General features: G+C 43.5%; 1 protein-coding gene across 2 annotated transcripts in view; it reads right to left on the bottom strand.

The window, feature by feature from the left end:
- DIS3L2 (DIS3 like 3'-5' exoribonuclease 2) overlaps positions 1-15,168 on the bottom strand; it is a 185,995-nt gene that overhangs the window by 85,650 nt on the left and 85,177 nt on the right. For both annotated transcript variants that reach the window (XM_015888176.3, XM_088132547.1), the window contains one exon: positions 11,487-11,660. In XM_015888176.3, the coding sequence (XP_015743662.1) occupies positions 11,487-11,660 (174 nt within the window). The remainder of the gene's footprint in view (positions 1-11,486; positions 11,661-15,168) is intronic.

Here is a 15,168-nt window from a genome sequence, read left to right as displayed (position 1 = left end):
TGATCACAAGAATGGTGAGCAAAAATCCCAGAACCACACGGGGGGACCTAGTGAATGACCTGCAGAGAGCTGGGACCAAAGTAACAAAGGCCGCCATCAGTAACACACTACGCCGCCAGGGACTCAAATCCTGCAGTGCCAGATGTGTCCCCCTGCTTAAGCCGGTACATGTCTGGGCCCGTCTGAAGTTTGCTAGAGAGCATTTGGATGATCCAGAAGAGGACTGGGAGAATGTCATATGGTCAGATGAAACCAAAATAGAACGTTTTGGTCTAAACTCAACTCGTCGTGTGTGGAGGAGAGAGAATGCTGAGTTGCATCCAAAGAACACCATACTGTGTTGGTGGTGGAAACATCATGCTTTGGGGCTGTTTTTCTGCAAAGGGACCAGGACGACTGATCCGTGTAAAGGAAAGAATGAATGGGGCCATGTATCGTGAGATTTTGAGTGAACACCTCCTTCCATCAGCAAGGCCATTGAAGATGAAATGTGGCTGGGTCTTTCAGCATGACAATGATCCCAAACACACTGCCCGGGCAACGAAGGAGTGGCTTCGTAAAAAGCATTTCAAGGTCCTGGAGTGGCCTAGCCAGTCTCCAGATCTCAACCCCATGGAAAACCTTTGGAGGGAGTTGAAAGTCCGTGTTGCCCAGCGACAGCCCCAAAACATCACTGCTCTAGAGGAGATCTGCATGGAGGAATGGGCCAAAATACCAGCAACAGTGTGTGAAAATCTTGTGAAGACTTACAGAAAACGTTTGACCTCTGTCATTGCCAACAAATCCTTTGTTATACCATATAACAAAGGATTGAGATGAACTTTTGATATTGACCAAATACTTATTTTCCACCATGATTTGCAAATAAATTCTTTAAAAATCAGACAATGTGATTTTCTGGATTTTTTTCCCCATTTTGTCTCTCATAGTTGAGGTATACCTATGATGAAAATTACAGGCCTCTCTCATCTTTTTAAGTGGGAGAACTTGCACAATTGGTGGCTGACTAAATACTTTTTTGCCCCACTGTACAGTTATGTGGGCTCACATAACTGAACCCATGCCCAGATTTGAAGCATTTCCTACGTACACAGCTTTTCTTCATACATGACTTTGAAGCATATAGGCTTGCCATTAATCAGGATCACTCTCATAGGTTTTCGGAAATGCCCTACTATAGAGAGAAGCTGCGCTGATGTAATGGTCTGAAGGAATGGCCTTGGGAGACAGGGGAAGAGCCACGGCCAGGGGAATGGTCAGATAAGAGGCAGCTGAGCCCACAAGAGGAATGGGTGGGTGGAAAGTGTCTCAGAAGTGACCTTCCCTACTTTATTGGGCTGTAAGGGGCATGGGGGGAGAGTTGCACCTTCAGACTTGCAAGATTCTGTTAATGTAACCTTACAATAAAGACAGAGCCCTCCTGGGTGTGCTTCTTGTCTGGGCTACCTCACAAGGCTGAGTTGCACTCAAGGCAGGGACTTTCTAAAAGCAGCACTTCAATTCTTGAAGAAGGAGGGGATCTTGTCCTTCCCTAATTTTAATGCCTCTCTCAAATTTAACATTTAGGGTTTATCTCCTGTTTGGGGTAAACATTAATAGGTATTTTTATTGGCCATTGCCTCAGGCTCTCAAGAGAGGGAGAGTGCAAAACAATTTGTTACAATCATTAATGGTAATAAAAGAGGTCTGGTGAAAAGGGAGCCCCCACCTGTAGTGTGAAATAACTTCCAGAGAACATTCCCAGATATTGTAACAGCATCAGAGATTTGTTTCTTTCATTCTTGTCATGGAAATTTCAGAAGCCATAGCTTGGGGATGGTTCCTTTACAAAATGAGAAATGCTCTTCTTCTTTCCCCCTGTATTATTCTTTTATTGAACTGTGATTAACAAACATTAGCAAGTAATTAAATTGACAACTCCAAGATGCATGGAGGAAAAAAAAGATACAGAAAATACAAAAAGATCTACTACAAAGTAAGTAAAGAGACAGGTACTGTACATGTGCACTTTTACCATATACGTAAAGTATATGAAAATGAGAGATTTTCTAAGAAGGCTTACAGTGATGCACCCAGTTCCACTGCTTTTTCTGATCTCTATGAAACTCCTGGAGGCAACCATTAGTCACTATCAAGATGGCCGAAGAAAGCAAAGCTAATTTCTCCACAGCTTCTCTAAATCCCTAAGCAGTAAAGATTGAATAAGGGAGCATAAACTAAAGCCTATTCAAGCCAAGGCAGAGATGCTCACAAAGAGGATGGAGCAATGTCATTACTGTGACAGTACGAATCTCTACTTTGGATGTCACAGTAGTAGCCAAGAGTACATTTTTAAAATCAGGTAATGTTTCAGTTTATGGCTTTTACTACAAGGAAATGATCTTAAAACAGTGGTGAAAAAGGTGGTAGTCTCTAAAATCCAGCTCTCTTGAGAAGTTTATAACACTGGAAAGGTGGAAGGAAAGAGAAGAGGAGGACGACCAGCAGCAATGGGGAGGGACTCAGTCACAGGGGTGATGAGTACCCTGTTTTCTCCAGGATCATCTGTCATCAACCTGGCCCTCTTTCATCTGACTGCTATCTTGGTAGTGGCTCTTCCTCCTGTCCCTCAACGCCATTCCCTCTGCCCTCTCATGTCCACAGCATATGCCCCTCAAGGCCATTCCCTCTGCCCTCTCATGTCCACAGCATATGCCCCTCAAGGCCATTCCCTCTGCCCTCTCATGTCCACAGCATATGCCCCTCAAGGCCATTCCCTCTGCCCTCTCATGTCCACAGCATATGCCCCTCAAGGCCATTCCCTCTGCCCTCTCATGTCCACAGCATATGCCCCTCAAGGCCATTCCCTCTGCCCTCTCATGTCCACAGCATATGCCCCTCAAGGCCATTCCCTCTGCCCTCTCATGTCCACAGCATATGCCCCTCAAGGCCATTCCCTCTGCCCTCTCATGTCCACAGCATATGCCCCTCAAGGCCATTCCCTCTGCCCTCTCATGTCCACAGCATATGCCCCTCAAGGCCATTCCCTCTGCCCTCTCATGTCCACAGCATATGCCCCTCAAGGCCATTCCCTCTGCCCTCTCATGTCCACAGCATATGCCCCTCAAGGCCATTCCCTCTGCCCTCTCATGTCCACAGCATATGCCCCTCAAGGCCATTCCCTCTGCCCTCTCATGTCCACAGCATATGCCCCTCAAGGCCATTCCCTCTGCCCTCTCATGTCCACAGCATATGCCCCTCAAGGCCATTCCCTCTGCCCTCTCATGTCCACAGCATATGCCCCTCAAGGCCATTCCCTCTGCCCTCTCATGTCCACAGCATATGCCCCTCAAGGCCATTCCCTCTGCCCTCTCATGTCCACAGCATATGCCCCTCAAGGCCATTCCCTCTGCCCTCTCATGTCCACAGCATATGCCCCTCAAGGCCATTCCCTCTGCCCTCTCATGTCCACAGCATATGCCCCTCAAGGCCATTCCCTCTGCCCTCTCATGTCCACAGCATATGCCCCTCAAGGCCATTCCCTCTGCCCTCTCATGTCCACAGCATATGCCCCTCAAGGCCATTCCCTCTGCCCTCTCATGTCCACAGCATATGCCCCTCAAGGCCATTCCCTCTGCCCTCTCATGTCCACAGCATATGCCCCTCAAGGCCATTCCCTCTGCCCTCTCATGTCCACAGCATATGCCCCTCAAGGCCATTCCCTCTGCCCTCTCATGTCCACAGCATATGCCCCTCAAGGCCATTCCCATAAGACAAGGCAATCTCATGAGGAAATTAAAACACGCGCACACTCACACACCACAGTTACCATGGCATGTTTGTGCCATGTTATCTTGCACATCTTCCCACCTAAACCCCAGTCTAATATTCTTATTGTAAAACCTTCATCCATACTCTTTTGGTAATGATTATTTCCCAGTTAGGAAGAAGCAAGTGTGAACTAAAATATCTGCAGAGTTATTCTTTGGTTCAGAACAAGAAAGAGATATTTAAAATATGCACTCTTAAATATAAGTGGGCTACTAGAAATACTTTTACTGGACCAATCTTCTCTCAGAACTAATTTTGCTCAAAGAAAACTGTCAGTTTTCCTGGCGTGACTTTTTGGTTTGCCTAAACACTGCTAATATGCTGTCAAAGAAAATATCAAATGATAGCACATTGTACACTTCCTCTAGCTTCCTCAGAAACAGGTGAAACATTATTGGAATTCTATCCGGAACATCTACTCCATATTTCATAATATTTCTTACTGTTTAAGAGAGAAGATTGGTGTTTTGCACCATTCCTGCCCTCCGAGCAATGAATGGGAAAAGGCTCAGCTGCTTTTGAACGTGAAACAGAAAAAGGCGCCCGTTCTGCTGTTTCAATTTGCAAGGCAGATTCTGCTTTAAAAAATGGCTTGCATTGCAACCTTCCGGAAAGGGGTGTAGACCTGTTCTGCCAACTCGCGTGGGGCAAGAAAAGGGGCAACTAACCCTGGGGGTGGCTAGCACCTTGAAGATGCTCCTGTAGGTTAATATCTTTTTTACCAGCAGCACCGCAGAAGATATTATTATTGATGAATGAATATGGTTTTTTATTGTATTTTTATTGTATTTCAATTAATATTTATTTTTGTTTTTACTGTAAACCGCCCAGACCGCTTCCTAGTGAGATGGGCGGTGACCAAATTTGAAATGCAAATAAAATAAATAAATAATCTTTTCCTCTCCGGATTTTTGAAAACGTTGTGAGGAATAAAGAGCAGAAATGTGGAATTACATGAACGTACATAACAAGAAGAAAAGAAGCCTCGTGTTGCAAATCAAACTATGCCAATCAAGTAAAAGAAACCTTTGCTTCATCAACTCCTTTTAGGGCAGCAAATAGAACTGTATACTTTTAAAGGCCCATAACGCTTTTGTAAATAGCTATCAGAAAAAAAGAGATCGGTTACTGCATTCTGTTTATCCCCCTTGACTACTGGTAGGTCTTGCTGGAATTTTAACGAGGTATACTATTACATTTAACTGCAAGCAGCGATAACAAGTGACTGCATGTCTAAGCGACCGTATCTTTAAGATGATCTCATTTCTTTTCTCCACTGCGTTGATCAGCTGCAATTTCCAGACTGACAAAAGAACACAGATATAAAAGACAGAATTCACCGCCACCGTGTATGATGGCCACTGGCTTAAACTGATGTTAAAGCAGTTTAGATGGTTTTAAAAGTGGCTTAAAATAATTTCAGATGTGTAGGCTTGTTTTACTCCCAAACACTAGTGATTCCTTGGAACAGCCAAACCTTGGTACGTCTATCTCACAAAAGGAGAGGAGGCACAATTAACCGGTATCCAATCTAGGAGTCAATGCCTCAGTTTCCCAGAGAAGCAAAAGGTATAGGGGAGGGCCAGAGACGGGCACAGTTACCTTTGGAATTCATTCCCGCAAGACATGGTGACTGGATAAATTAATGAGGGTCTGTCTATTACGGGATATTCACATCCAGGGTCGAGAGCAGCATGTCTCTAAATATCAATTGTGGGGGAACAATAGAGAGAGAATAGTGGGTCTGCATCTCTCGCTTGCAAGCACCCTCGAGGCATCTGGTTCTTAGCCTCCGGGAGAAACAAGATTCTAGACCAAAAGGGGATGGTCTTACGCTCTGTGGAATGCATTACCACAAGATGTAGTGATGGCCAGTAACTTGGGTGGCTTTTAAAAAAGGGATTGGACAAATTCATTGAAGAGAGTTTGATCAGAAGATATGGGGCCTGAAGACCCAGTGTTCTCTATGGGTTGGGGAGAGCATGCCCCCAAATACCCATGCAGAACCTCTGAGAATCGATTTGGACTGTGGCAGGATATCAACGCAATAAATAAATAATATTAAAATGAACAAATATCTGTACACCTTTTTCTAGGAATACAAGTTTTACTATTCACAGGGTTAACATAATTTTGTGATGTGACTCTACAGAAGAAGCCCTTCAACCATTACATGGCTTGCATTTTCCATCTCTTGAGAAGAACCATCTCTAGGAACCAAGGTCCTACTCTTCTAATTCCCCCCTCCTCAAGTGCCTGCTGCTGGTGCTGCTGCTGCTGCTGCTGCTTCTAACAGTACTTGCTCTGTCTCCCCACCTCCAATTTTGCAGCAAACAGGATTTTCATGTATGGCTAATTCCTCAAGGACGAGAGAAGAAACAGTTGGCAGTTAGTGTGGCAATGCAGGGACTGTCCTGTTGCCCTGGTATCCAGTTACAAACAGTGCCAAGAACAGCACCTCCATGTCTGCAACAGAACAAAAACAAGGCAGGATGTCCTGTTGCCTAATGCTTCCACTGAAGCCCCAAAGCTTTGGAGTGACAACTGAAGTTCCTACCTGTAATTGGAGGGAGAAACAGAGTCACCAACATCAAAGCTAGGAAGCTACAGAACTTTCAGCTCAAAAACCTGGTCAAACATCTGCCCTAATTCATTTCCAGCCACCTCTTCCTTGCTAAACCTTTCAAAGACTGCTTTGCATTGCCAAAGAACCAGCTGCTTCTTGAACTGTGTCAGCTCCTGCCCTGAAGGAAGCAGGACTGAGCTTCTTCTAGGGCATATAGACTCTTCATCAACACAGATTAAACAAGTCCAATGGGAGACCCAGTTTCATGGAGCTCATCCCACCTCTGGGGTTCAGGATAGGTGACTGTAATGGGTTTGCCTTACAAGAGGGTTCAGGAATAGCAATGGGTTCAGAATATAATTTGTTAAGTGACACTTGAGCAATGTGATGACCATGTCATGCAGATATTATGCCACTTGTATAGGCTTTCAAGCATATTTTCTGACTCAGTGCAATGGGCTATTTTTATTTATTTTATTAGAGTAGGTTTAAAAGGCTGCTCAACTCCCAAGTGCCTCTGGGCAGCTTTCATAAGTAAAAAAAAGGAAAACAATTAAAAAGAACATACAGTATGCACCCAGACAAAATACATGTTACATGATAAAAAAAAAAATCCACAGGGGCTCAACAACCAACATATCTATTTATTTATTTAACAAATTTACATGGCCACCCAGCTCACTGAACCTGATTCTAGGTGGTATACAACTAACAAAACAATGTCACATTTGTTAAAACAATAAATAAATAAATAAATAAATAAATAAATAAATAAATAAATAAAAGCAAGATCTAAATATAGTACACAGTGCAACTATCACGTAGGCCCCCCATGGGATCCCCAAGGTTGCTGGAAGAACCATGTTTTCAGGACCTTCCAAAAGGCTAACCTAACCCCAGGCCTGGGAACAGAGCCATATTTTCAAAGATTTATGGAATTCTTGTATTTTTAAACTCTAAAGACTTTCACAGCTCACATCTGGAGCCTTGAAAGACCACCCGCTTCCGTGTGGCTCTCTCCATGCATTCAGACCTCCTTTCCTATCCTGTGTCTACCAATCCTACCGTGTGGGTCAAAAGTTGCCTTATGTAAGTGTAGTCAAGGACAACCATTCAGGTTAGCAGGGGAGCTGTCCAGCATGGAGCACAACAAGAAAGATGTTGCTTCAGCAATGGTTAAGCTACATCGGAGGAGCTATAGAGAGTCACGGAGATGAACTAGGCAGAGACAACAACAGTGACATAAACAAAAACATACTTTCAGCCGGGAAACAGTGGAAGCGTGAGAAGGAAGCGCAGACAACTCCTCCTTAAGTCACTCCCCCCAGCGTTTCCCCCATCACACCAAATGATGAATTCAGAAGGACTAACAACATCCTCTGATTCCCCACATCCTCTGCACTGAGGATCCAACAAGGGAATCTTCTTCCTTCTCAAAGGTCTTGTTCCATACTAGCGGATCCTGCTGAGAAGCTGGTAGGGCTCAATGTGTGAGTGTCAGCCCTTCAAGATAGTCCAGCCAAGAAGCACAAACCATAAGTAGTAGCACTACCTTTATTGTAAGGTTACAGTAACAGAATCTTGCAAGTCTGAGAGCACATCTCTCCCCACTTCATCTTTACTTTCCAGGGAACTAAGGAGGGTCCCTTCTGAGACGCTTTCCACCATTCCTTCTGTGGGCTGAGATATCTTGTCTGACTGTTGCCTAGGCTGTGGCTCCTCTTCTGCTCTCTCCCAAGGTTATTCTCACAGACCATTACATGGGGACCATCTTCCTGTTTCTCACAGTGACCAACCAAATCCTTGAGGAAGCTTCCAAACATTACCAGAGTATAAGGAAGCCATCTTGCTACTATTCTCCAGCCTTTAGTATTGAGGGATACTCACTGCCTCCGATGTTGCAGAGAATAAATAGCATCATGACTATGCCTTCCCTAGATACTAGTGAGAATCTTGACTGCACACACAGCAGTTTAGAGTCCAACAAATGTTCCGATGGTCCTTTACACATCTGTAGCAATTTCTGAAGCCTTCAAAGCCCTTCCCATGAATTCTGACAACAAACCCAACCCAAAGTGGGCAAAGTTGGGTGGTATTATCCCCATACTACAGAGATGGAGTGAGTCTGGGAAGCAAAAGCTTGAATGAGACTGCCTCGTGATTTGAGATTGGAGCCCAGAACTGAAGCATTGGAGTTCATGCTTCTCCTAGCCACAATAGCCATCTCCTAAGATTCAAGAGCCTTCTTCTAATCAGTCCCACTGCTAGAGATATCTCAAATAAGAAAAAACTCCTCTGAACCATGGGGAGGAGAGGAATCTCCTTGGAGATTCTCATTTATAAAAGCAACAGTTAATTAACTCTGCCTACTGGGAAGCAGCATGCTCATTTACCTAATGAATTGAGATTTTAATCAAACTTCTCTTCTGAGTTCAGGCCTCTCAGGCTACAGTGCTCATTTGTTTGCTTCAGGCATAGTCTCCCATGTTCCAGGGTAGATACCCAGAATGCAGGGTTCAAGGGCTGTATAAAACACTGAACAGGCATTTAGTTTGGACAGTGATCCATCACACGAACCCTTCAAAATTCCTTGCTGCAACAAGGCTGGTATTTTTAGTTCATTGTTTTCTCTTTTGGCAGCTGAGAAAGTAAAGGTTGTAATTCTACCTCTAGTTTCATAGTCCTTTTGAAAAGTGAATACAACATCCTGTTTATAACAATAAAATCACTTGTTGGCAGGACAACACTGAAAAAAGAGAAGGAAGGAGGAAAGAAAGAAAGAAAGAAAGAAAGAAAGAAAGAAAGAAAGAAAGAAAGAAAGAAAGAAAGAAAGAGAGAGAGAGAGAAAGAGAGAGAGAGAGAGAGAGAAAGAAAGAAAGAAAGAAAGAAAGAAAGAAAGAAAGAAAGAAAGAAAGAAAGAAAGAAAGAAAGAAAGAAAGCAAGCAAGCAAGCAAGCAAGCAAGCAAGCAAGCAAGCAAGCAGGCAAGCAAGCAGGCAAGCAAGTAGGCAGGCAGGCAGGCAGGCAGGCAGGCAGGCAGGCAAGCAAGCAAACGTAAGTTTTCGTCCTTTTGACCCTTTTCAGGAAAAGTGACATAAGTTTTTTTTCCATCATCACCCCTCAGTAGCTGGCATGGAGAAGGCAGCATGCCTCACCCAAAGCAAACCTTTTCTCTCTCCAAAATATAGGATTTTCCCCACTAGGTCAAGGAATCAAAAGCAGAAAGATCTGAACAAAATTTTAAAAATACTTGGAACAAACCACAGAAGTTGCTTTGGGGTTCTTTAGTTCGCTTCAAGTTTCCTTCTCTAGCATCATCTCTGCATCTTTGGCAGAAGTTTGCCTCTCTGGGTTTGTTCTGAAAGACTCAGTTCTTTCCCCTTTCTGTGCTGTTAAGCTGACATCATTAGGGGAGAGGAATGCAAAAGGGCAAAATATTAAAGGAGAGAAAGAGGAAGGAGCTCTGCAGTTTTCTGCCACTGCACATCTCCATTCCCTTTAATGCTGTCTTGAACTGCAAACCTGCTATTCAGCTTCACTGCTCCTAGCTCGATCAATCTGATCAGGGTTGGTCAGCAGAGGAAAATAAGATTATCTTTCCTTCTTTGTGGGTTATACGGAAGGAAATATCAGAAAGAAGATGAGTGACAGCAGCTAAAAACAGGGCAGGGATGAATGAGTTCCTCTTATATTATATCAGTTCATTTAAACAGAATTTCTCATTGAGCAAAGAAACAAAGTGCCTTCCTCAAAGGCTTTGAAGGTACCAGAGTAGAAATAGTGTGCAAAGATACCTAAGGAAGCCTGGAGAACAAGGGGCTTAGCCATTTCCAGCTTGTTGGCTCTATGGCTCTGGTCATCACTGAAACAAGCCGCCTGCGGGAGCCATGGATTCTCCTCTACTGAAGGAGGAAAGCATCCTTCTGGGATGTACCACCTCAGAGTGGAGGTAGGTCTTCACAATACTTATACACCAACCCTAAACCTAGACCTTGAGAGAGTAAAGGTCTCACCTTCTCTTATCTTGTCCCTCTCTCTGACATCTTTGATTCAGTGGGCTATCTCTACTATTGCCCCAGATGGCAGGAGTAGAACCAAGGGGTTGAAGGAGGTTCAGGCTAGATACCAGGAGGAACTGCCTGACTGTTCAAGCTGTCAGCCAGTGAAAGAGCCTGCTACAGGAGGCAGAGATCTTCAAGCAGAGGCTGGATGGCCATCAACCAGAGAGGATCTAATGGATCCTCCACAAAGCAAGGGATTGGACTAGATGACCCTAAGATCCCTTTGGCCTAAGCTGTAGTCCAGGTTGTCCACAGAGAACAGCCTGAGAAAGGCTGGTACAATGTAAGGAAAATGTAAGGAATCCTTGGGGTTCCCGCAAACCCTCTGCACAGGCTACTGAACTTGTGCAGAGGGGACAGGTTTGCAGAGAGTACAAAATACAGACTGCCAGTAAGCAAAGCCAATATTTATGGATCCCAGAGGAGAATTTTTGCTTTGACCCAGAAGACAGTTCTTTTGCCGTTTATTAAGAGAGGAGAGGTTCAGCCTGCTTCCAGTTTTCATTGCAAACACAACATACAAGGAACCCAAGCTTACAAGAAAGATTCTATTTCTTAGAGATCAAATTGTTCTAACCATATTTATTTCCCTAGACATACACTATAAAGTATATTCTAGACAGCTGATGGCTTTAGTCTAAAAAAGGCCAGATGAAAAAAATCTATGCCACCAAAAAGGTTTCTTCTGTCCCCTCTATAATTAGGGCCATAAAAAAAGGTACTTCCTGACCATTTTACATCTTGTCATTCCAAAAGCTTTCATGAGCTATGAAGAACAAGCAAAGGAATTGACCGCTCTGAGGTTCAGCCATTCATGCAGAGAATGAATTTCCCCCTTGCAGTTCCTCTGAAAGGCAGTGATCCGAGTTGAAGGAAAATGGATCTTCTTTTCTCTACGAAAGAAGGCTAGAATACACGAACACGGGGGCAATCCAAAGCAACAGAAAGAAGAGTTTTGCAAAGCAGCCTGCCTTACAACAGAGTATCCCGCATTTCAAATGCTTTGCACCTAAGGAACTCGACTGCAACCAGGAAAGGAAAGACAGGTTACCTTAAATCTCTTCTCCTGGCAAATTCGCTGGATGGGATAATCCAAGGAAGGCTTTGTGGAAGACACTGCAGGACCTCTGAAGAGAAGTCTGAGAAATCCACACCATATTCTGTCAGAATGCCTTCTGTTTCTGGTTCAATTTCACCAGCCTGTCCAAGACTCTGGGCCAACTGCCTGTGAAAAGCAAGAAAAACAGCCACTCATTTTCACATCTACAAGATACCTGACAGTTCCCATTAGAAAGGAAGACAGGCTTCTCCACCAATGAAGACTTTAATGGGTATATCTACTGGATTGGATTCCCTCCTACATAAAACCTTTTCTATCTGGATGACATGGGTGCACAGCCACAAGCAGCACACACACACACACACACACACACACACTCACATGTGCGTGGGTGCTGGAAATGTGATCTGGATCTTTTGGAATGAACTTCTGCTTCCTTTGGGATGGCTACACTCCCAAGAGGACCTACACCCAGGACAAGGAAGCAACTCTCCCCAGCTCAGTTGAGGCTCCCAGCAAGACTTGCACATGGCCTGGAGATCCTCAGCAAAGTTAAAAGACCCCTTCTTGCATGTATAGACTAAACAAAGTTACCACAAACCGTGGAAACCTGGTAGATCACTTTATCATGTGGGTCATGACAAAATAAATACCAATATATACAAATCATGAAGCGGCAATAAAACCTTGCACCCAGTTATTCCTATGGCAACATCATATTTGCCATGTTTTAAAGCAGTGTTTCTCAACCTTGGCAACTTTAAGATGTGTGGATTTCAATTCTCAGAATTTCCCATGCCAGCTGGGGAATTCTGGGAGTTGAAGTCCACACACCTCAGAGTTGCCAAGGTTGAGAAATGCTGCTTTAAAACAATGGTCCATATATTGTGTTTTGTTCTGATGAATAAGAATATATGAACAAGATTAACCTTCCCAATATAGCAGCTTCTTATAATTCCAACTCAGCATAAATACTAACTGTATAGGGTGATGATGATGGAAGCTGCAGCTGAACATACCTAGCAGGAACGACTTGGGAACCCTGGGCTTGACAGCTGCATTGCAGGTTAAACTAAAGTGGATCTGAAGACTGTTACTCTTGACATGCCAAAAAGAGGCCTCTCTCAGTTAAGTGCATCCCTTTTCAAAAGGCAGAAGTTGACTGGTTTCAAACACGAGGAAAAAAGAGTGATGATAAAACCATCTGGGCCATTGTGGGAAAGTTAGCAGAAGGCTTATTTACCTTGGGTGAAGGGTTGAATGATGGGGCCCTAAACCAACCATGGGTTATTTATGGTTATTCATGGGAAATATAGCAGTGGGTGGCAATACAAGCCACAATGATGCCATGTGAGTTATGGCATCACTGCACAAATAACACAAATTATGTAATCTGCATCAGTGACGTAATTGGCATCATTTGTGTGATGATGGCATGTCCCATACTATGCCCTAGGCCACAAGTCTCTGAGCCCTTCTGTGAATCTCTATCCTCCTTGGCCTCTGCCTTGTAATAAATACTGACTGGGTTCTCATACTGCATTAAGCCATAGTAAGCATCATTGGATGGACTCCCACAACTCATTAAACCGAACAGTGTGGTGTATATGCAACCATTGTTGATTTTCAAACGTTGCGGTAACCCCCTAAAATGAAAAAACGGACCTGCATGCCCCACCATACAGATAAAACTAATTATTTCATTGGAGTTATGAGATGGGCAAGAAATGCATACACTATTTAATTTCAATAATTATATTTTAATCTCTGGGTCACAGGGGCTCTCAAACTTTGTGGAATGGCAGCGGCGTCCATGACCAAATGGGTTAGAAAACGTAACTACTCACAACTCCCTAGAGCAGCCAACCCAGTTTGAGAACTCCTGCCCTGCCCCTCTTCTTCTGTTTCTCATTCCTTGCACCTTCATATCCACCTCCTTTCTCGGTCCCCTCTAGTTCTTTCTACAGCACAATGCACTTTTTCCCCCCACCTCTTCTGCCCTGCTGTCTCTGCCTCCCCATTCACTGATCTATTGTTACCCCATTCACCAGCTAATAAGACACACTTCGGCACAGGAGAAACAGGAAGAGGAAATAAAACAGGCAAATAAAACTAATTCCGCTCAGTCCGGGAGACAAAAGAGAGAAAACTCTCCTCCTAATGTGGCCACCATGGAAATTTGAAAAGAAGTAAGGAGGTTTAGCAAAAATGATCGCCTTGGGAGCATTTAGGTGGTAGGCTCCTGCCAGAAAACTCAGCTAGAGAACGTTACGGAACATTGCTTTGAGCGGCCACAAATCCATAAATGTGATGAACAGAGAGCACAAGGAAGAGTACACATTTCCCTCAATGAAGCTTCTGTACCGCGTGACACCTTTTTTAAAGGGACATTTGTATCTGTTGCACCAGCATGCAAGAAGTTAAAAAAGATGCGGAAAGGATTTCAAGGAACATGTTGCTAAACGGAGACCCACAAGAAAAAGAAAACACCTCAAATCCATGGGAAAAAAAAGTTGGGAAAATGGTTGGGTTACTGGATAAAAAGAAAATTGAAGGAACTTTAGTGGAGGATAAGTCTGTAGAAAAGCAGAAGGAATTTGTTGTAGGAATAGCAGAGATGTGCAGAGCAGATCTCCATGCTTTCACCTCAATCTGTGGCATAACTACACTTGGAAGACCACATAGAGTTCTGATCAACTCCCTTCCAAAAGGATATTGTAGAGCTGGAAAAAGTGCAGATGAGGACAGCTAAGAAAAGAAAAAGAAAAAATACTTTTTTATGCAACAGATAACTAAACAGTTGAATTCACAGCAGAACAGAACAAACTTTATTATGGTCAGTGACTACTGTAGTGTTTCTCAACCTTGGCAGCATTAAGATGTGTGGACTTCAACTCCCAGAATTCCCCAGCCAGCATGGCTGGCTGGGGAATTCTGGGAGTTGAAATCCACATGTCTTAAAGTTGCCAAGGTTGAGAAACGCTACACTAGTGCAAAAACAAAAAATGTGAAATATCCATGTTTATATAGGTAAAGTAGGTAAATTAAGATAGCAAAGTTATAGATGAAAAACGATAACTATTATCTGTAAAATTATAAAAATTATCTCCTTTCTTGCACTTCCGGGCAAGAAATGGTAGCCAACAACTGAAGAGCCAGCGAGTAGACCGGCTCTTCGTAATTCCTCTCCGGACAAGGAGAGGACTTGAGATCGCCCACAAGTGCTCCAGGCAGTTGCTTGTCATGAGGAGACCACAAGACGGTAGACTCCAGCAGGTTTAGAGTTCTGGGAGATGTGGGGAATAGCCATCTTTGCTCAAACCACAGTTGGCGCCTTTATGGACACTGGGTTTGCATACTTCCTTTTCTAATCCCTTTTGGAAGTTGCTTGTTAACTACTTTTCAGCTATTAGGAAACTTTGGATCAACAAGTCTGAAAACATCGGGTGAATCTCCTTTAATCCTTAGTGAAAGAAGTTTTAAATACAAGTTTAAGGACTTAAAAATATATTTTGGGGGAATAAACAGCAAAAGGGTGATTAGAATGTTGGTTTTGGAAAGTAACAAATGGACTAAGGGTCCAGATAGATTTGAAATAAGATTTTGAAATTAATTATAAGAATCCTTCCATGGGAAAATGCTTTTGTTTGGAATTCTTAAAAAAAAACATGAT

The sequence above is a fragment of the Python bivittatus genome, unplaced genomic scaffold (genome assembly GCF_059951505.1).
Source record: "Python bivittatus isolate LINGU-HERP-01145 unplaced genomic scaffold, Pbiv_v1 ctg000980_np1212, whole genome shotgun sequence".
In the NCBI taxonomy this organism is placed as follows: Eukaryota; Metazoa; Chordata; class Lepidosauria; order Squamata; family Pythonidae; genus Python; species Python bivittatus.
Note: the sequence above shows the minus strand (reverse complement) of the source record. Positions and strands in the feature narration are given on the sequence as shown.